The 23469-nt window shown below is 45.2% G+C and overlaps 1 protein-coding gene across 1 annotated transcript in view; it reads left to right on the top strand.

The window, feature by feature from the left end:
• Positions 1 to 23469, top strand: part of LOC144769652 (IgGFc-binding protein-like) — a 620904-nt gene that overhangs the window by 289520 nt on the left and 307915 nt on the right. The window contains exons 8-11 of the mRNA XM_078653827.1: positions 5463 to 6042; positions 8047 to 8246; positions 11272 to 11413; positions 15689 to 16017. Of these exons, the coding sequence (XP_078509953.1) occupies positions 5463 to 6042; positions 8047 to 8246; positions 11272 to 11413; positions 15689 to 16017 (1251 nt within the window). The remainder of the gene's footprint in view (positions 1 to 5462; positions 6043 to 8046; positions 8247 to 11271; positions 11414 to 15688; positions 16018 to 23469) is intronic.

Raw genomic sequence — 23469 nt, 5'->3', positions numbered from 1 at the left:
ACTCTGAAACTGCACTCACAATCTGCACTCACAATCTGCACTCACAATCTGCACTCACAATCTGCACTCACCATCTGCACTCACCATCTGCACTCTGAATCTGCACTCTGAATCTGCACTCTGAATCTGCACTCACAATCTGCACTCACAATCTGCACTCACAATCTGCACTCACAATCTGCACTCACAATTTGCACTCACAATCTGCACTCTGAATCTGCACTCTGAATCTGCACTCACAATCTGCACTCACAATCTGCACTCACAATCTGCACTCTGAATCTGCACTCTGAATCTGCACTCACAATCTGCACTCACAATCTGCACTCACAGTCTGAACTCTGAATCTGCACTCACAATCTGCACTCACAATCTGCACTCACAATCTGCACTCACCATCTTCACTCACAATCTGCACTCTGAATCTGCACTCTGAATCTGCACTCTGCACTCACAATCTTCACTCACAATCTGCACTTTGAATCTGCACTCACAATCTGCACTCACAATCTGCACTCTGAATCTGCACTCTGAATCTGCACTCTGAATCTGCACTCTAAATCTGCACTCTGAATCTGCACTCTGAATCTGCACTCTGAATCTGCACTCTGAATCTGCACTCTGCACTCACAATCTGCACTCACAATCTGCACTCTGAATCTGCACTCACAATCTGCACTCACAATCTGCACTCTGAATCTGCACTCTGAATCTGCACTCACAATCTGCACTCACAATCTGCACTCACAATCTGCACTCTGAATCTGCACTCTGAATCTGCACTCTGAATCTGCACTCTGAATCTGCACTCACAATCTGCACTCACAATCTGCACTCTGAATCTGCACTCTGAATCTGCACTCTGAATCTGCACTCTGAAACTGCACTCTGAATCTGCACTCTGAAACTGCACTCACAATCTGCACTCACAATCTGCACTCACAATCTGCACTCACAATCTGCACTCACAATCTGCACTCACCATCTGCACTCACAATCTGCACTCACAATCTGCACTCACAATCTGCACTCACAATCTGCGCTCTCAATCTGCGCTCTCAATCTGCGCTCTGAATCTGCGCTCTGAATCTGCACTCTGAATCTGCGCTCTGAATCTGCACTCTGAATCTGCACTCTGAATCTGCACTCTGAATCTGCACTCTGAATCTGCACTCACAATCTGCACTCTCAATCTGCACTCACAATCTGCACTCTGAATCTGCACTCTGAATCTGCACTCTGAATCTGCACTCTGAATCTGCACTCTGAATCTGCACTCTGAATCTGCACTCTGAATCTGCACTCACAATCTGCACTCACAATCTGCACTCTGAATCTGCACTCTGAATCTGCACTCTGAATCTGCACTCTGAATCTGCACTCTGAATCTGCACTCTGAATCTGCACTCTGAATCTGCACTCTGAATCTGCACTCACAATCTGCACTCTGAATCTGCACTCTGAATCTGCACTCACAATCTGCACTCTGAATCTGCACTCTGAATCTGCACTCTGAATCTGCACTCACAATCTGCACTCACAATCTGCACTCACAATCTGCACTCACAATCTGCACACTGAATTTGCACTCTGAATCTGCACTCTGAATCTGCACTCTGAAACTGCACTCTGAATCTGCACTCTGAAACTGCACTCACAATCTGCACTCACAATCTGCACTCACAATCTGCACTCACAATCTGCACTCACCATCTGCACTCACAATCTGCACTCTGAATCTGCACTCTGAATCTGCACTCTGAATCTGCACTCTGAATCTGCACTCACAATCTGCACTCACAATCTGCACTCACAATCTGCACTCACAATCTGCACTCTGAATCTGCACTCTGAATCTGCACTCTGAATCTGCACTCACAATCTGCACTCACAATCTGCACTCACAATCTGCACTCTGAATCTGCACTCTGAATCTGCACTCTGAATCTGCACTCGGAATCTGCACTCTGCACTCACAATCTGCACTCACAATCTGCACTCTGAATCTGCACTCTGAATCTGCACTCTGAATCTGCACTCTGCACTCACAATCTGCACTCACAATCTGCACTCTGAATCTGCACTCTGAATCTGCACTCACAATCTGCACTCACAATCTGCACTCTGAATCTGCACTCTGCACTCACAATCTGCACTCTCAATCTGCACTCTCAATCTGCACTCTGAATCTGCACTCTGAATCTGCACTCTGAATCTGCACTCACAATCTGCACTCTGCACTCACAATCTGCACTCACAATCTGCATTCTGAATCTGCACTCTGAATCTGCACTCTGCACTCACAATCTGCACTCACAATCTGCACCCTGAATCTGCACTCTGAATCTGCACTCTGAATATGCACTCTCAATCTGCACTCACAATCTGCACTCACAATCTGCACTCACAATCTGCACTCACAATCTGCAATCTGCACTCTCAATCTGCACTCTCAATCTGCACTCTCAATCTGCACTCTGAAACTGCACTCTGTAAGTGTGCTTACCCCTCTTCTAGTGCACTTCCTCAGAGGTAAGAAGCACTATATACATTCAGCTACAATACAATACACGCCTTTCGCGAAATTATTTTCTTCCTTTGGTTGTCTGCCCTGGACTATATATATATAGATATATATATATATACTACGTGTAGAAAACAAAAAAAAGCTTAACACAAAAAAGAGACAGGACGCTTTATTACAGTTTTATAAACATCAACTTTATCGACTGTTAACACCTCTCTTGGATCCGAAAAACCCAAACAGGAAATCACGATGATCATCACAAAATATGTAATTGCGCAGACAAAGCTTGAGAATACTTTCATCGTTAATAGCCCATAGCCAACATACTCCAAATACTCTGTACCCAACAATACCTAGGGTACACTGCTAGATTGATTTATTATGGCACTGGAAGGGGAGGTGTGTGTACGAGGCCTATCATACTGTCTTCGTAAATGTAAAAAGCCTACCTGTTGTGCTGTTCGGTAACTTTGCCCTACGGTTCCGAGAATATTTGCTGAAAGAACAAGCGGGAGGCGGCTCGGGCGCAGCACGTCTTCCGGAGACGTGCGCGTCCACAGAGCTGAGTCGGCTCGTGCACAGGCCAGTAGCGGCTCGTGCACAGCTCTAGACTCCTTTGCCAGTGAACACGGCGACTATAGAACTCGCTGGCGCGAGCGCTTCGCGCTCCAACGCCAGCTCGACCTAAAAAGGGAGAAGAACATAAAGAGAAGGGGAGAAAGCAGATCTAAAGAAAATATCATATTTGGGCATCCCATATTACACATATGGTAAAAAACTGAGTAGTAGAGTCGAACAGCTAGTACAAAGAGCTGATAAGATGGGCATATGTCACCCTTAGACGGGTCAAGTTGCATTAAAGGAGGAAATAGTTAGAGCCAATGGCATGTCGGTGGCTGAAACGGGGTGACACATCTAGTGCGACATAGGTGCGTACATTAAATATCGGTGAAGGGTTTAGATTATGTACAGGAAGATATGGCACTCTAGCGTGTGTGAGTTCAGATCGTAGTACCGGAGTACACGGTGCAAACAGGTCAGGGGGAACAAACCCAGGCAAGAAACAACCCTGCAAGAGTGTGGGTCAAGACCCACACGACAAATCCATTCCCTCCCCTTATTCCCTTCCCCCACTCCCGCTCCTAACCCCTCCCTTTTATCATTTATTTTCCTGCCAAATAAGCACATGCAAATCTAACTTTGTACTATTTCTCACTGACACTATCACCGCAAATCAACTGTTAGAAACGTTGTTGGTTACTTCAATCCAACGATGATTTGCAAACCTTTCATAACTAGCCAAACAGTCATGGTGGCCGAATATAAAGCATGTAACATTTGCAAAATTTGCATGCACATCTCTTTCCACATGACCAAAACACTACTCTCAGTTTTGTCCTCAGCAAAGTAGATTGTGGCAATAGTCTACTTTTTAGTATCCATTTATACTTTGCCTGCCATTTGAAGAAGGTTATGGACATCACCATTAGGACTATGTTTGAACTCCTGAGTCATCCCATCCTCTCAACATCAGCACCCATCCATCAGTAAATAATTGTGCAGTATGCAAACTATGAGTTTTTATTTAAAGTCGATAAATGCTTTATCCATAAACACATACCACAAATGAGCAACAGACAAGAACCCCCTGGACCCATGTAAACATCACTTAACAACTTTGGACGCAACTATTACTCGTCTACCGGTTTGTACCCCGATCACCCTCCCCCTCTTCTTTCATGCTGTGTCTCTCTCTCTCTGCCTCCTCTTTCCCTCCTTCATTCGCTGTCTACTTCCCTTGCACCTACCCCCTCTCCCCTAAATATCTCCCCTTGCCTGTTTTTTCCCTTACGCATTTGTCCTTATTGTCTCGACCTAACATGTAACTATGTAGCTATGCTCTAATAACTGCATAACCTTTGTAACGATGTAACCTGCAACTATGGTCTGATACTCAAGTAAAGCGCTCTGATACCTCCGGGTCTAGCCAGTACTAAATAAAACCTTTCAAATAAATAAAATAAAAAATAAATAAACAACCATATTGTGACTCTCAAACCTCAATGTGCATCCTTATGGCTCTGTTCATTCCACCTACTCGTTCCTCAGCACTGGAACCAGCTCCAACTCTTAAATGGTCTTCATTACTTAGTGACTCAAACTAGAAAGTAACCTTTATTATTCTCTAATCTCTAGCCTTGGCCTTGCCCACTTTCAGTCTTTTTGTGCACTTACCCCCCTAATGTAAATATGTATAAATCTTAAATGTTTTCCAAGAGTGTGTATTGACCCACAGTCACAATGAGACTGTATTATATCTGTATTATCCATCACGTTTTATTAGGCATTATTATTTATTAAAAATTTTAAAAATGGTTTCTGTAACAATATTACAAAAAACATAGTTTGTACAGCGAGTTCCAAGGGGAGAACTTATAATATGTTATAATGCACTATCTTTTAATACTACCTAGGATTATTGTTTCTCAAAAGCAGCAAACAATGAATGTCAATAAAAAAAAATTATGCCTGATAGAAACACTAGGTCGATCACAGACAAATATGTGTGCCACACCCCTCAAGGAATGCCAGATACAGTATGCCGCTGTTCCAGCGAAAACGAAATGGCATGTCTTAAATGCCAGCTCTATCAGAAGTGATTGATGATATATCTGTTGGAGTGTGTGAATGAGGAACGATCATGCACATGGAAGCATCAGAAAGAAAAAGGCATCAAAATGGAAAATAGAAATGTTGTGATTAGTCAAACCGTACATAGGATTACCAGATGAGCCCAAGACCTGGTCTGTGCCTTCAGGTTCCTATCTTAAGAGTTTGGTCAAGGTTCACATAGTGATATCAGGTTGGAGCATTACATCTCAGCATCAATCCTAAAGTTGGCAGTTACAATTCTGGGTGTTTTCTTGTCTTGCAGGTGAATGGAGTGATACATCACCTCCCATGGAGGCTGTCTGGAGGACTCCTCCAGGTCTTTCAGCAAGGTATCAACATCATTCTGCAGGCAGATTTTGGCCTGGAAGTAAGTTATGACTTGATCTACCATGCCAAGGTGACGGTCCCAGGGAACTACAGGAAACAAATGTGCGGCTTGTGTGGCAACTACAACGGTAATAAGGCGGATGAGTTCCTGCTCCCCAGCAACACGCTGACCCCTGATGCTACAATCTTTGGCTCTTCATGGCAGGTCCAAATGCCCGACGTCTCCTGTGATAATGGCTGTGGGGGCGCGGGCAATGACTGCCCCGTCTGTGATCCAAATAGTAAAGAACTGTTCAAACAGCCAAGCTTCTGTGGCATCTTGGTGGCCACTGGTGGTCCCTTCACAGATTGCTACCCAGTGGTCAACCCCTCTCTTTACTTTAGCAATTGTGTCTTTGATCTCTGCCAGGGAGGTGGAGACAACAGCATCTTATGCTTCAGTGTTCAGAGCTATGTGTCGGCGTGCCAGGCTGCGGGGGTCACAATCAAACCTTGGAGGTCTAACACCTTCTGCCGTAAGTAACAGAGGGTTAACCTGAATGAATGAGTTATTCTTGAACCATACACCCACATTTAATCGTAACACTGTCACAAAAAGTGAAATCACAAACAGATCTACTGAATAACCAAGTCAAGCCACTGGATAGATGAAAAATAATTGCTCATAGTGGAAGCATGAGTTTATAAATATATGTACACCGGTATGGCACTTATAGATGCAAACATAAGGTCATATCAAGGACACTGCACAAAAGTGGGGTTTAAAAAGACGTTGCAAGATGGGTGAGGGCACGTGCAGGAAGGGGATGCAGGTAGGTTACAATTAGCTGAGGAGAGAGGATAGCAAATGTAGAAGGCTGTATGACGTTACAACGCACACTTTTACAACGCATACCTTTACAACGCATTTTTACACCGCATTATCCATTACAACGCACACTTTTACAACGCATACCATTACCACGAATTCTTAAAAAATACCTTTACAACGCATTCCACTACAACGCATACTACATTTACAACGCATACCATTACAACGCATTACATTACATTACAAATAAGGTAAGTGTTGGATAGTGTAGGGGTTAAAATTACTATTCTAACTCCAGGGGGTGCAACAGTAGGGAAAATATTGGATAGTGTAGGGGTTAAAATTACTATTCTAACTCCAGGGGGTGCAACAGTAGGGTAAGTATTGGATGGTAAGTTTTGCGTTGTAATGGTATGCGTTGTAATGACTGCGTTGTAATGGTATGCGTTGTAGTGGTATGCGTTGTAGTGTCATGCGTTGTAATGACTGCGTTGTAAATGTATGCGTTGTAATGGATGTTACGTTGTAAAAGTTTAGTTGTAATGGTAGTGCGTTGTAAAAGTTGCGTTGTAAAGGTTGTTTCCCAATGTAGAAGTGATTCGTTGTTGAGCAGAAATAGAGGAGATAATGGATGTTACTATGGAGACAGAGGGTAAGATTTTAGAATCGAGAAGTCAGGGCAGCACAAGAAACATAACGGGGGGGGGGAGGGAAGCGAGTGGAAAGGAGGAGACTGCCAAGTTGTGAAGACAATCTCTGGTGGGTTCAGCCGGCAGGTGGAACACTGTAAAATGGTGACGGATGCACTCCCTATGGAAATGGCATTGGAAGGGGAATCAAGAAGGGGTAGGGCGGTGTAGGTTGGCTCAGAAACTGAGATGGGAGCTTAAGAGATGTCACTCACCATCAGTGACTGTAGAAGGAATAGCTGGAATAATGACACACATGTTAGAAAATTGGGAGGTTGGATGAATAGCTGTTGCCTCTGAGAGCTAGAAGGATGAAGGAAGTGTGTGACATGTTAGATACGGTTGAGAGATCCTGCCTCAGATCCACCCCTTGGTGCTCATTAAAACATTACATACGTTTCATGCAGGGTAGTAACTACCTGTGCCCAACTCTGGAGACGTGTACCTGTAATCATAGCACAGTATCATTTATAGGTAACACAGTGTCCTCCAGCAACCATAGACTGCCAGCAAGGGTGCTGCCAAGACACCACAGACTCACTATGGAACAGTGCACACCACTACACATAAACTTTCCACATAAGGATGTTGTGCATTTAAAGGTGGAATGCATTCTATTACAAAGGTATGTGATCATAAAGAAAGTATTGCCCCCTACCCGGGTGTACTCTGTGGCAATGTCACATTCTAGAGTCCATGTAAACAAGCATTTGCAAATCCAATAGGTCATGTCTCAGCACACAGTGAGGAAGAAATGTGAAAAAGAGCCCTTAGGCAGGTCAATGCAAGCTCTAGAGTGGAGTTGGAAGGATACATTCAAACCACTAGTAGCATCAGGTAAGAGAGAAATACTCCAATGGGTTGAGCCACAATGTGATTGACTAAAACCAGAGTCAGATTAAAGAAAGCTAAAGGTTGAAAGGGGGAGAACAAAAGCCAACTCTATGTATATCGTTAGCTATAGGTCTTTACAAATGTACTAGGATGATGAAGTTGTCTTCTTTTTTTACATACTACAGCACTGGAATGCCCAGCAAACAGCCACTACTCTCTGTGCACGGATCTCTGCTCCTCATCATGTGCCCAACTCTCAGACTCGTCTAGGTGTCCATCCGGATGCGCGGAGGGATGCCAGTGCGATGACGGCTTTTTCTCTGATGGTGATCAATGCGTAAACTTGAACAGCTGTGGCTGCTTCTACAACGGAATCTACTTCAAAGTATGTCCAACATTTGGAACAGCAAATCCACACAGAGGTGTTAAAACAAAAACTGGGATTTTGTTGTTGTTTCTGCTGATGTTTTGGCAAAGAAAGTGCTGCTAGAACGACTCACGATGACCCAGGGATGTGCAGAGATGCAAAGAACATCGTCCAGTATTATTGGGGTCACACATTGTAGTTCTTCTCAGCCCTACAAGGAAATGCCTCCCTTTTTGGAGAAAAGGAAGAGCTGACAAGTGTCTCACTCCTCCACCAGCAATGTGTGCTCTGTCAGACAAGGCGTGTTAGGAGTCACACCATGCTGTCAGATAATATTATATCTGCAAATGATGATAAAGTAGATCCATGCCCAACACACAATAATTGATATTTTACAATGATATAATCATTATTATTATGCAGTACTTGTCCACAAAACAATTGTATAGAATGATGAGGGTTATTTTAAACAACTCAGCTGATAACATGCAAATTAGGGTGAAAGGTAAAACGGCTTCAAACAAGTTATATCACACATCCGTAACCTGTTATTCTATTCCTTACCCAGTGAATCTATAATGATTTTGACCATTTCAACCTAAATAACTATGGGCTAGATGACACATTTTTGTTTTCGCAAAATGGGCCGATTTGCAGAATCAAGCCACTTGCGAATGCAGAAATTCCTTTTCTGATGTACTAAGCCCAAATTGCTATCTGGTAACCTGTTACCGTATTGCATTTTGGGTGTCCAAATAATGATTTGGAAAGGGTGTGTTTAGGGCGTCCCTTCCAAATACCGGTTCACATTGGTATGTCTGAATGTTTTGCAACTGAAATGCAGTTGCAAAAACATTCGCACTTTATCACCAACTCAAGGTTGGTGTTAACCCATTTGCAAATGGGAAAGGGTTCCCAAAGGAACCTCTGCCCATTTGACAATAGTAGAAAAACTATGTTTTGGTTGCAGAAGTGGTCCAAAGGACCATGCTTTTAATACATGACACTTAAACGTTTCATTTTGTTCATTTTAAACGCAGCCCATTTTCCTTTAAGGAAAACGGCCTGCATTAAAAAATAAAAATTACTTAATTTAAAATCCATCACAGGCATGGTGGTCTGCTGAAACCACCAGGCCACCAACCCTGTGATGGCAGCGAATCGTAGTGGGTTACAGCTTGCAATCTACCTCATTAATAGAGGTAGGTCTGTTTTTGAACTACTACGAATATTTGAGAAATTAGGGCTAAATAACCCCTGTGTACATTAGTGATAGCGATTACCAAATAGTGATTTGCAAAAACGCTATTTGGTCATTACTATAACTATTCTTCGTACATCTAGCACTATATTAGATCTCTAAGCCATGCTAAGCCTTATATAGTTTTTCCGCACAGCTTAAATAACTTATGTTGTCACCAGGTCACCAGTTGGAATGCATCCCTAAACTATCTACCGTCCAAATGCATCTACACCCCCCTTACACCGGTACCATACATGTCTTTATTGGTATTGGTATGGATTGAGGATGTTGTCCCTGGTGCTCATCTCTTGCTCTGCTGCAAAATTTTGCAAACAATGCCACTTTGCAACATGTACAGACACTACGGAAGTTAATGCTATTTTCTCCTTCTTCTTTCCAAGGAAGGTCATCTTCCTTTACAGCTGTGATTATAATGCGTGGCTTAAAAAAGTGGAAAGTGTACCTCTTATTTCGTGTTGATTTGAACTGTGCCAGAAAACATTGAGGACCAGTTTTACTAAGCACTTCCATTGCCATCGCACTACACAATGTGACCTAAGGAAATGAAAAGGCTTAAGTGTTATTTACTAAGCCACGCAAGGCCACCTTGCATAGTGGCCACCTTGCATAGCTCTGTGTGGCTTAGTAAATCCAGAGTAATACAGGACAGTGCAGAACGCTGTCTTGAGTTAATCTGCATTAGGAAAGCAATGTATGGGTGGAGTGTGGGTGTTCCCACACATCCACCCATAGATTTTGGAGCATTCAAAGATTTGCTAAGTGTAGCAAATAATAGGAATGGGTCAACATGCTCAGCCTTCCCGACAGAGGCATAAAGAGGAGAAATTGGTGTATTTCTCCTGGTTATTTCCTCTTTCTACCTGTGCTTTCCGCACAACACATACAAAGAAGAAAACTATTCCTTTGATCATTGTTTTTGTGCAGGAAGTTGGTACTTCATGCACAAAATTAATCCTTCCTGTAATGTAGGCACTCTTGCACCAATGCACAATGGCTCCTGTGTTGACACTCGGCAGCCCTATGTGCGCCCGCACAAAAAGAGAGTAGTAGTGCACCATATCTTAGTAAATGTGGTGCATTTCTTCTCTCTCCATTTGACACAGCACACTGCAGTACAGCAAGTTGTTGTTGTGTGTGTCAAATGTTAGTAAATCTGGGCACTAGTTCTTAAAGAGAAAACATGGCAATGAACTTCAATGTGTTACCATTACCATTCAAACAGTTAAGTCTTCTTTCCTAGGTCCTACACCTCTTCACATACTCTTTAATATTAGAGGCAATCATGTGTACTTGCAATCAGGCCTGCCTTGCATGTAACATATGTTATGATCACACATAAGTCTTGCCACCGGCGATAATTGATCGTGTTCACATTTAGGACCGATGCCTTATATGTGAACCCCCTCCCCCGCCACTTTCCACTACTGGCAATCGGCAGTAGAACTGCTCAGCAGGGCTGAGATATAACTCCTTGAGGAGTCCTAAAATCTCATGGTATGTAAGAGGGTCTGCCTTCATTATTTCACCATTGTGTTATATTTGAGATCCTACACTGAACTCTGGTCAGCATCCCCCACTAAAAAGAGGACCATATAGTATGTATGGATATTTCATTCCCTTGTATTAACAGTGAGAGGAGGAGCTATTTTTTCTGAGCTCTTTCGAGGGTTACGCCACTTTGTTCTTGTACTAGTTGAGTGTGCTGAATATACCATGTGGTTCCGTGCTCTTCTCTCCTCTCAGTGGCTGTGTCTCAGTGTTCTCTTCCTTCTTACACAGGCGAATGAGCAGATCCTGCAGGAAGATTGCCTGCAGCTGTGCACTTGCTCTGCCTCCACTGGAGTGGTCTGCGTGACCCACAACTGCTCTTCTACGGAGCGATGTGATGTCAGTGACGGAATCCGCAACTGTGTAAATATAGGTAGAGCCACACTTCGATATTGTTAAGAGATATGCTTGTTGCTTAACTGCCCTAATGAGAATGCATTTTTCTGTCTTTCTCTTTCTTTGAAGGTCCTTCAGAAGTTAAGATATGTCTATATCAGTGCTTAATTTGAGCCTGTGGTATCTGGTGCTTGGCACCAGCACTTAATTGTCAACACCAACGCTTGTGACACTCTGCCACAAGGTGGCGCTGTCTGGCTAATTTAGAAATGACCACAACAACAGATAATTATCAAATATAAATATAAAAATAAAAAGTATCTGCCGCCCTAGCCATTCTTATAGCATTGGGGACCTGAAATAATCAAAATTGTCACACTTGTTGGAGTGTGATGGTTAATAGATGTGTTGTTTCTGTCATTGGCAGCATGGCAGGGGCAATGAGTGGTTCAAGCTGCTGTGGCGTCTTGACAGGAGCACTGGCACTTATGTTTTTTAAAATTCAGCACTGGTCTATACATCTACATTGTACATGGTTTCGCAGTTTCGTAGTACTGTTAGTAACAGGTGTTACTCTTACACAGTGTAATAGTGCTCAAACTCATTCATTGGAAGACTGACATCCTGAGCTGGCCATACCACGAATTCAACCTGCATCCTGGAGTTCACATAGTCCTAGAGAGGCAGGCAGGGCAAAGAAGGCATCTTAATATACCAATCTATCTACACACTCTTCTCCAATGCAAAATTATTCTGAGGAGGAGATAATAATTGGATATTTGCCCCTAGGAACTTTATTTGAATAGTCATAATGACATAAGCACGATGATAATTTAACCAATCCACCTGAAACATTAAAAATTCAAAATAGGCCACCGGTCGGCGAACATAAGGATAAAAAATATACCAGTGATTTCAGCAAACTCATGCAATTAAATAAAGGAAAATGGTCTGTTTTTGACATTCAAGGTCAAAACAGGATGTGTTCACAAACTGCATTTTGTAATATGTTTAGTAGTACTACAGTAGAAGCATTAGAGTAAAACAAAATGCTATCCACAAACCTGTGAGTGTAAATCTTCACCTGCGTCATTCCTATTTTTTCTATAAGGAGATCCTCCCACATGGGAGTTTACTGTTTAGTAATAAATGTTGGATGGACCGGGGGAATGTTTGAAAAAGGGCCATACTTACTACAGAATCAGTGGGATTTAGGGACTGAAGAAAGGTTTAGTGAGGTGATTTGGAAGGGATGTGTGCCCACCCACAAAACAGTAAGCCCAAAGTTATTCATAAACTGCATTTCTAAAATTACTACAATCAAAAGGGACCCACAACAGTAGTAAAAGTCCAGCACAATACATGGACAACCACTGGCACTGCAAACATCCTCTAATAGCAATCAGTGGAGCTAGTTTAGTTCAGTTATTTTCACCATTTATATACATATTTATATATATATATATATATATATATGTGTATATATATATATATATATATATATTTTTACCACCAAAGTAAACCCGTTACCGAGGGCACACTTTTCACAGCTGGTGTGAGAGTCAGGGACGGGTGTTCCCTGTCATTAATTATCCACCAAACACAATTATACTCGCACTCCACCAGGATGTTTCTTTACAGCAGGTTTAATGTTAACCAACGCGTTTCAATCTTTCGATCTTGCTCACGGTTACAAACATTTGTCCCTTCTTAGTTTCCATATTTATACCAGGAAATCATGCTTGCATTTCAATGATGCATTCTGGTTCTGGTAGTTATGTTATGACTTTTTACAATTTTCTATACCAGGAAATTCATACTAGCATAGGACATAGGAAAAGAACTTGGCCAGTTTCCCAAAATGACATTTAGAAAGGACCTATTTTACATAGGAAATCTGCAACATTCTATTCGCAATAACTTTGGCGCCGGTTGACGAATCTTCGATACATTGTTGAAACTTTTGGCCAGCTCCGGTCCGTTCCTATCCTTAAAGTCTCTGGGTGATTCGTCAAGCGGGGGCCGAAAAAAAAGGGGGGTCTCAAAATGTGTTTTCAATATGCAATTTTCCATAGGAACCTTTAGTCGCAGCTACAACCCGAACTGCTGAATGCAATTACACCAAATTTGGCAGAAAGGTAGCCCTGAGTTCAGAACCGTGCCTTTTTGTTAAATTGTGTAAATCCATTTAGTAGTGCTGAGAAAATCAAAATTAAAACAACATATATATCTATGGGCGCGAGGATCCGCGCACCCTCAGCGCACCCTGCCGAACACGAGCTGTATGCTAATTGGCTGTCAACACTCCAAATCAGGAAGTATGGGCAGCCATATTGTGGCTAAGAAACCTAAGAAGAAAGTGCACAAAATGCAAAAATGGGGCAGGGTAGAAACACCCTGACCCCCTAGGCCAGCTCAGGGGTTCCCACAAGTACCCCAAGGCCCCCAATTATTATCTTTTTTAAAATGGCAAGATCTGCGCAGGGTGCCCGTAAACTGCTGATAAAAAAAAATGTGCGGGCTCCCGCGCTTCATTGGTAATTAGCCCCCTGGGGGGCCAAATCCCGGGGGCAATTAAAGAATTGGGTGGGGAGCCCAAAGGGGCTCCCCAGCCCCGGGGACCGCCACCCCTGGGGCTTCATCAGAAAATGTGTAGGGGGGCTCATAGCCCCCTCCAGCCCCCGGGACAGCCACCCCCCGGGGCTTTCAAAAGTAATGGGTGGGTGGATCAAAGGCCCCCCCAAACTACCCTTGGGGTTTTATCATAATATAGGTGGGGACTCACGGCCCCCCTCCAGCCCTGGGGGACCGCCACCTCCCAGGGATTGTTGGCATAAGTACATAAAAAGAAAAATAACCTGTGTGGGGGGGCTCAAAACCGCCCACATGCCCCGGGGACCGCACCCTTCCCGGGCTCTAATATTCAAAATAGGGGGGTCCGTGATGGACCCACAGGGGCTTTGGAAATTGTGGGAGGGGGCCACGCGGCCCCCCTCCTGGAGCCTTGTTGTGGCCCTGGGGACCGCCGCGCCCCAGGGCCGGCTCCTGCAGTGTCCCGGGGTGCCCACCCCCTGGACACTGTAGGTTGCTATGGCAGGGCGGGAGCCTTGTAGCTCCCGCCCTGCCATAGCAAACTCTTTTGATATTTGGAAGAGAGAGCAGGAAACCTGCTCTCTCTTCCAAATACCAAAGCCGATTGCTTTTCCGCATGGGGAGCTGCATCTTCACAGCTCCCCATGTGGAAAAGCAATGCTGGCTCCTGCTGGACGTGGGGAACAGGCGGGGCCATGTGGGGATTGGGGACCCCCCACGGTCCCCAACGGAGAGGGCCAGCCCCGGGGAATGGGGTCCCAGAGCTATTAGTGACCCAGGAGGGGGGGCATGCGGCCCCCCTCCTCAATAAACAAAGTATTTTTTTTTTAAAAAGGCTGACCCTGGGGCATGGGGTTCCCAGGGCCATAAAAGGCTGAAGGAGGGGGGCAACGCAGCCCCCCTCAAAATAAAGAAAATAATTGTTAAAAAATGGGCACTCTTTGACTGCTCATTATTGAAATTTGTCATTGAGACATTTTTCTCCCTTTCTACAAACTGCCTATTAGTCAAAAACTAGCTCTCAAGTATAAGAAATAAAAATTTAAAAAAACAGACACACAGTGAAAAGCTGGAGGGCCCATCTGTAGATGAACTGCCATCACTCAGATGTTCTTAGTTAACAGACAGTGGTTCACTATAACCTCTCTAACCCTGCCGGAATCCATTCTTAGACACCATGAATGTTTCAAGTGAGAAATGTGTGGCTGGATTCACATTACTTGTGTAAGGATAATGAATGCGGATATTTGTCCAACAACCTGACAGGGAAAAGACTCAGGCTGGAGACCAAGTTTAAGCAACAGGGAGGAACCACCACTTCACATTCCTGAGGCTATATATTGAGGAAGTGATTTTGCAGCTGGTTTAAAATGCATTGTCTGTACAAAAGAAAATCACCTGTGAGACCAGATAGATTCATTATAACGCAGAACCAGTTCCACCCATTAAGCAAGTATTACTGTTCTGCGTCACACTCTGTGTGAAAGAATAGCCTGTCTGGTTACAGAAATGCTGCAGCACATTCAAGCCATACAGCCTTTTGCTGAAGAGTAGTATCTGTAAAATGAGGAGCTGGGCTACAGTAGAAAAGGCCTGCACTGTTTATACATGAAACGTGTCTATTTTGTCACCCATTTAATATGATTAGTGATTATCTCACTGTTACTGAATTGAAGGTTTGTAGTGTTCTTTAAATACTTAATGCAGGTTTATCTTCTAGATCCATGCCAGAGCATCACATGCAGGACACAAGAATCATGTTCAGTCACGGATGGATATGCCAGTTGCATACCCAATTACTCTGGCACCTGTTGGGGCTGGGGCGACCCACATTATCACACCTTTGATGGCTATAACTATGACTTCCAGGGTACCTGCACCTACACCATCGCCAAATACTGCGGCAGTGACTCTACCCTGGAACCTTTTACAATTGAAGAGAAGAATGACAATCGAGGAAACCAAGCAGTTTCATATGTGCGATTGGTTAACATTTATGTGTATGGTTTCAATATATCCATTAACAAAGGAGAAGTTGGGAACATAAGGGTAAGCATGCCAGAGTATCACATTTTAAACAGTTAAAAGCATAGTCCACAAAATGCATTTGTAACGTGAAAGATTCAGTGATGTAATTGTAAGTAGTGGAGACAACAGGGACAAATGGCAATGACACCACCGGGTCTAATTCTGCCCCGATAGATATCCAGAATCCTCTTATGTCCTTCTTTGGTCAAAACATATGAACTACACAGCTGCCCCATCTGACACCTCTCCCCCTCAAGCATACTCCTGCCACAGCTCTAATTAATCCACACCTATCACATGATCCCCTGTCATTGAAATCATCGCCACCTCCCTTCTCCTACCACAAGGATCACTCTGTAAAAAGAAAAATGGCTCTTTTTGCATGATTACTGGACTGGTGCTGCTAGTTTTTTGACTCAGAGAGTCATAACCAGACCTCAGTGCCAGTGCTTTGACCCTTTATTTTTGTTGAACTTTGTTTATTATTATTTTTATATTTGCAGTATGCATTAGATTTGAGCGCAACTGTAACACATTACAATTTGAATCTTAGCTTGTACAATTAATATAGTTATGACAGTCAGCATTGCAATCAATTCGGTCTTTGACAGGCCCCATGTATGGACCCTTGGCTTGCCATCGTAATGTCCAGCCATAATCTATAAACAGTTTGATATAAACATGACTCGTAACAGTGTACCCTACCACCTGGAGCATTTTCAGTAGATATATGTGTCGCTGCATGCATCGTACCCGTAACCTCCTGTTCGCTCCGCAGCAGTCCGTCCGTCCATTTCGACTGTGTGTAGTGTGTCCCCAGTTTCCCATATTTTCCAATATTCAAGGACCACCGTTCAGATGGTGCACTATGATGCTTGGGGGCTGATTATATGCCCGACGAGAGAGCAGGCAAGGCACCGGGGAGGGAGGGGGAGAAACGCGCCACGTCAGGAGAGGCAAAAGGGGTGGTGTCGGAGGGGCAGGAGCAACAGTGTTTCTGCCACAGACATGTACAGACTACCTTGGCAGAGAGCTGAGCACCTCCCCTCTGTCTGTGTATTATAAGCTATTTACTGTTACCTATTCATTATCAACCGCAGGTTCGTCTACCAGCGTCTCAAAATTATCACGCCAAGCCATGTGAAATTCAGCCAATATTGCGTCCCTCGCCTCTGCTATTGGCTGTTTTCACAGTTCTGTGGAATCTTCTCGACAAAGCGCCACAATATCCGCCTGCGCCCAATACAGTAGGGATTGGTACCATGCTACTGCCACTCAGGGGGCAGGAGACTTCCAGCGGCATGTAAATAGACGTTTGGCAACTATAAGTCCCAAATCCAAGTATCTGGAGGTCACTTTGTGTCCCTTGGCTCTTGGGTATGTTCCCAGAGTACACATCTCCCACGACCAGTCTGAGGTTCGCTCCATGCACTGGGTTAAGCAACTGATGACTGATTCCCTATATGTTTGAATAGCAGCGCATGACCACAGCATGTGTAATCGGTCCACGCCAGTTTCATCACGTCTTACACGCTTAGCATCAATTAAATCCAAATACCTATTTATACGGTCCGGTGTCAGGCAGGCTCTGTGGACGATGTAATATTGAATGAGACAGAATCTGGCATTACGAGGGATTTGCAGAGGACTCTTGGGTATATTTTCACACTACGGTCTGTGGTGGGTCGCCCTAAGTCCACGTCCCAATGGACACGGACCAATTGTGGTGTTGTGAGGATTCTGAGGGATTCCGCAAACCACTTGGTAAAATGGCGGCCTGAGCCCAGTTCATGTAGGTATTAAATGGTTAGGCGGGTGTTATGTTCCTGCGCCATATCATCCCACAGCGCGTTAAGTGCATGCGTAACTGCAGCGTGCAATAGAAACTGACCCTGCGGCAAGTCCGAACCCTAGGCCAGTTGTGAGAACAGGATAGCTGTCCATCATTGTACAGATCCCTTAGCGTCTGTACCCCAGCCTCCTTCCAATGCACCAGTTCCGCGCTTGTTACTGCCTTAAGCCTCCTAGGTGTACCCAGTATAGGAGATGATGGTGCATATGGTACTATATGGCAGGTGATGCAAAGGCTGCGTCGATAACATTGATACGCCACCCGGACCAGCAGTAGGTACACTGCCCGTCTCACCCGGATGAAACAGTGTTATGACTTGGGAATGAGTGGGCCGGGGCATCCATGCTGTTGTGTCTTCAAGTTGGAGCGCGCAGCTAGATAATATTGCTCCAGATTGGGTAGAGAGAGTCCTCCCTGGGTGGTCAGTGGGTACGTTTTAGCTAATGATACTCTGCGTCGAGATGCATGCCATATGAATTGTTGCATATTGCATTCCAAATTTAAAAAAAGGGCGGCTTAAGGTGTAACAGCAAAGCTGTGAAATAGTAAAGGAGGCGTGGCAGGACCACCATTTTTAACAATGCAATCCTGCCCATAACCGCTAATAGCAAGGTAGCCCAGAAGGACATCCGAGCCCTCACCACTGTGACAGCCCGAACCAAGTTGCCCTTGAGAAGGTCCTGCGAGTCTCTATATATAACAATACCTAGGTATCAGAACGCATCGATCTGCCAATGCACAGCCCTGCCATTGACTACTAATTGTGGGTCGGGAGTCGATTCCACAAATGGATACAGACATGACTTTTCCCAATTCACCTTAAATCCTGACATCAAGGCGAACCCTAGCAATGTGGCTGCAATTACTCCACATGGCTGCCCCACATCTCTGAGATATATCAATAGGTCATCCGCGTATAAAGAGACCGCATGCATGCCATCCCTCAACGGGATTCCCCAGTCACCTTGCTTGGCACGAAGCGCCTCAGCCAGCCGCTCAATGGCGAGCACAAATAACAGTGGGGAAAGTGGGCAGCCTTGTCTCGTGCCATGTTCTATGGGGTCTGGTGTTGATAAATAGGGGCCTGTCTTGACCCTGGCAGTGGGCTGCGTGTAGGGCAGTTTAACGAGGCACAGAACGACCTCCGCCAATTCATACCTACGCAGCGCAGCAAATAGGAACTCCCATTCTAGGGTGTCAAACGCCTTCTCCTGATCTAACACTAGGGATCCGGCATGCGCTTAGCTATCCCCAGAGTAGCACATCACTCGGAAGAAGCGTTGCAGATTTAACGATGTGTTGTGGGCAGGCACAAAGGTATTTAGGTCCGCATGTATCAACTGTTTCACCAACGAGGCCAATCTGATCACTAGCATTTTAGCCAGTACTTTATAGTAGATGTTAAGTAATGCAAGAGGGTGGTAAGATCCTATTAGTTCCACATTCCTGTGAGATTTTGGTAAGGACACCAGCAGGGACTCACAAAGCGTGTCCGGGAGCATGCCCGCTTCCTGCGTGTTATAATATACTACAAGAAAACACGGCCTCAGGAGCTGTTGATAGGCCTTATAATATTGGGCCGGCTAATTGTCCGGGCCCGGTGCTTTACCTGTAGGTAGTGAGCTGATAGCACTGTGTACTTCCAACAGTGTGAGCTGCTCGCTCAATTTGCTTCTTTGCTCTGATGTGACCTGGCACAGAGGCAAAGGAGCTAGGAAGTTTTCTATGTCCGTTATAGTTGCCCGGTTTACCGAACGGTACACTCTGGTGTAATGTGCAGTGAACTCACCATGAATTTCATGCTGTGTGGTAAGCAGTGCTCCCGCTTCTGAGCACAGCCATAGCACAGGTGCCCAGGCGTACTCCTGCCGGATCATGCGCGCCAGTAATCTACCTGCTCTGTCTGCGGCAGCATGAGTGCATGCAGCATGTGACGCGTAATTCAAACAGCGCAATCGCTCCATCACCTCAGCATGTTGAGCATGCTGCATATCAATGCCTTGCGGCGTATCAGTGCCCTGCACCAGTTCAGCCTCGAGTCGGGTCAAGGAATCCTCAATGTGCTTCATTTCTTCACCTAGTTGTTTCCTAATGCTCCAACTGAACCCCATACAACATCCTCTGACCACTGCCTTGCCTGCGTCCCATAGGATACCTGCATCAGCAACTGGCCCCGTATTATGTTCAAAATATGTTTCTATCACTGCGCTTACTGCTTCTCGTAATGGGGGTCCTTCAGCGCCAAGGTCTGGTGTCTCCACAGACGAGGAGTGGGCTCCCCATCCCCACCTCCCAGTGTCATCACATGTGGGCTGTGGTCCGAATGCGTTTTGCCAAGGTAGTCCACAGTGAGACTCCTTGCCAACAGCGGCATTGTTGCAATAAAGAGATCAATACGTACATGAAGCCTGTGCAGGTGTGAATAGTGTGAATACCTCCATGCCTGATATGATATGATATGATAAATGATCACCTACGGTATCTTGGCGCTGGGGTGGGAGAGCTGTCTAAAACTAGTTTGAGTAACTCAGTTGTATGCAAATGAAAAAAGCCAAGTTTTCAAGGATTTTCTGAAGTGAGCATGGGAGGGAAGAAGACGCAGTGCAGGGGGGAGGGAATTCCAAAAAAAAGAGGGGCCTGTGTAGAAAGCCGCAATCCTCCATGTTTTTTCCGCCTAAAGGGGCGGGGGGTGAGGAGATTGTGAGTGGATGAGCGGAGAACGCGCTGAGGGACATATAGATGCAAAAGAGAAAAAATAAAAGAGGGTCCCTGAAAAGAAAGAGCTTTATGAATCAGGCAGCCAAGTTTGAAAAGGTTGCGCTGAGCCACTGGGAGCCAATGAAGGCTCTTTAACAGGGGCTTAGTGTGAGTGGATTTAGGCAGTCCATAGACCAACCTGGCTGCCTGGTTCTGGATAAGTTGGAGACTTTTTACTTGGTATGCTGGAATGCCCACGAATAATGAGTTTGCATAATCAATTTGCGAGATAACCAATCCCAGGGTGACCTGAACAAGAGCTTCGTGGGAGAGGAATCTGCTGATTTTCTGTATGCGACGCAGGTAGTAAAAGCAAGTGGAAACCAAAGTCTTAATTTGTGCCCTCATGGAGAGGTCTTTGGAGATAGTGACCCCTAAACTCCTGACAGTGTCCACAGGGGAAGGAGAGGGACCAAGTGAACGAGGCCAGAAAAGCGAAATCCAAGGATTATTGTGGGGACCAGTGAGGACTAACTCCGTTTTATCAGTGTTTAGTTTGAGTTGATTATGATTCATCCAGGAGCTTAGAAAGTTCATTACAGAGTGGACATGTTGTATAGAGGACGGGGAGGAGTCAATGCTGAAGATGATCTGAAGGTCATTTGCGTAGTTAAAGATGGTGACAGATTTTTGTTGAAGCTCCGAGATGAGAGGGCGAATGTAAAGATTAAAAAGAAGTGGTGAAAGCGAGGAGCCCTGCGGGACTCCACATGTAAGATGTTTTCCCACTGAGGAAAAAAGGTGGGAGGGACACAGCTTGAGTACGATCCTGAAGGAAGGAGGGGATCCACTTCAGTGGTAGCCCCTGGATGCTGGCGTGCTCGACACGTTCAAGTAAGGTGGAATGATCTACCGTGTCGAACGCCGCCGACAGATCCAGGAGCACCAAAGCCTGAGAGATGTTCTGATCGGCCCCCCTTCTTAACTCCTCATGAACGGCCAAGGCGATAGACTCGGTGGAATGCTGGGGTCTAAAGCCGGCATGATTGGGGTCAAGGAAGTGAGAGGATTCAATAAAGTCGCTCAAGCAGCTACCCACATAGGCTTCCAAGACTTTACCCAGGTAGGGAAGGAGGGTGATTGGACGGAAATTGGAGGGAATGTCGGGATCTGATCCAGGTTTTTTCAGGATTGGAGAGACCACCGCCGTTTTGAAGGAAAGGGGAACCACTCCTGAAGAGAGGGAATTATTCACGAGGGGTTAAGGGGGCATGGGGATGTTGCGAAAGATCTCACGACTGATATCAGGAGGGCAACAATTCTGAGGCGAACCCGACTTCACTTTCCCTAAGAGAGAAAAAAAGATGTCATCAGTGATAGTGGGGAACGCCAGATAATGCGAATGATTGGGGGCAGCTGTGGAAGGGTGTGGCATAGTGACAACAGCAGGGATGCTAGTTTTTATTGTTGTAATTTTATCAATAAAATAACTATTCAGAGAGTCGCAGAGAAGTTGCGATAGGGGGATTTAGTGGTAAGGCGGTCAGGTTTGACCAGCTTGTCCACAATGGAGAAAATGGTTTTAGATTTACAACTGGCACCAAGTATTTTCGCCGAGAAGTGTGCTGATTTGGCCGACACGATGGCCAACTTATAGTCCTGTAGGGCCTTCAGGAACAGGATTTTCTTGAGGGGGCAATAATGGAGCCTCCACTTGCGCTCCAGTTGGCGCAGAGCGAGCTTCCTGTCCCTGAGGTCTTTAGTGAACCAAAGTTGGCATTGTGGGGTCGCTTGATTTTTAAAATCTTAAGGGGGGCAAAGTTATCTCTCGCCTGGGTCAGCCAGGAGGAGAGGGCGTCTGCTTGGGCATGTGGCGAACATTGGGAATCCGAAAAATCAGGAAAAGCAGAGAGGGCGGAAGTGAGATTGGAGCAAATGGAAGGAATATCTACATGCTTCCAGTTTCTGATCATGGTGGGGGCAACTGAGTGTGTAGATATAGTAGCCGGAAGGCTGATAGAGAGAGAAACAGAGTAGTGATCGGACCAGGCACAGGGGGATACCTGAAGCTCAAGAATGTCTAACTGGAGGCTCCAGGCCTGGTCCGGGGTATGCCCTTTAATATGGGTAGCTACTGTAATGAGTTCTGAGAAGTTTAGCCCAGAAAGCAGATCCCTGAACTGTCTAGAGCAGGGGTTCTCAATGGGATCATGTGGCAAGTAATTAAAGTCCCCCATGATGAGGAGCTTGGCATGATTAACTACCAGCTCTGCGACAAGATTGCTAAAAGAATTGGACAAAATTTGTAGAAGGGTTGGGTGGACGGTAGCAGAGAACACATGCCAGTTGAAAATTTTTGGAGTGTAAAGTGACTGCGGGAATCTCAGCCAGCGGAGTGTTGGGGATAGTGAGGGAGGTAAAAATGTGTGGATGAGCAATGATGGCAGCAACCCCTCCCCAGTCTTCCCGTCTGGTCGATTATCCTGGAGAATATAAAAGTTATCGGGGAGGGCAGCCAGAATATCTGGTGTGGACTCCGACGATAACCAGGTTTCAGAGAGAAACAGAATGTCTGGGTGAAGGGTGTCGAGTAGATGGAAAATCTCGACCTGATGTTTGGCTAATGATCGGGTATTTAGATAAAAAATAGAAAGTTTGGAAAGGGTCAAAGCAGGGTAAGTGGTTATGATAGGAAAATTCTGAGGGCCGTCCAAGGGTGCAGGGGGAATATAAGGGGACAAAGACAGGATTCCGGTGGTGGCGAGGCTTTCACGAAGTTCACTGATGATAGTCCAAGGTCCCCGGAGGATCCTTAGCTCAGCAGAGGTGTAGGTGATAGTGGATCGCGCAGGGGGAGGGGCCCTAGGACCCGGCCGGGCGTGGACGGGCGCAGACGGGCTTGCCTTTGGCCTTTGGCGCGCCTT

Source organism: Lissotriton helveticus, chromosome 7, assembly GCF_964261635.1.
Source record: "Lissotriton helveticus chromosome 7, aLisHel1.1, whole genome shotgun sequence".
NCBI lineage: Eukaryota > Metazoa > Chordata > Amphibia > Caudata > Salamandridae > Lissotriton > Lissotriton helveticus.
This window is presented reverse-complemented; position numbering and strand designations above follow the sequence as displayed.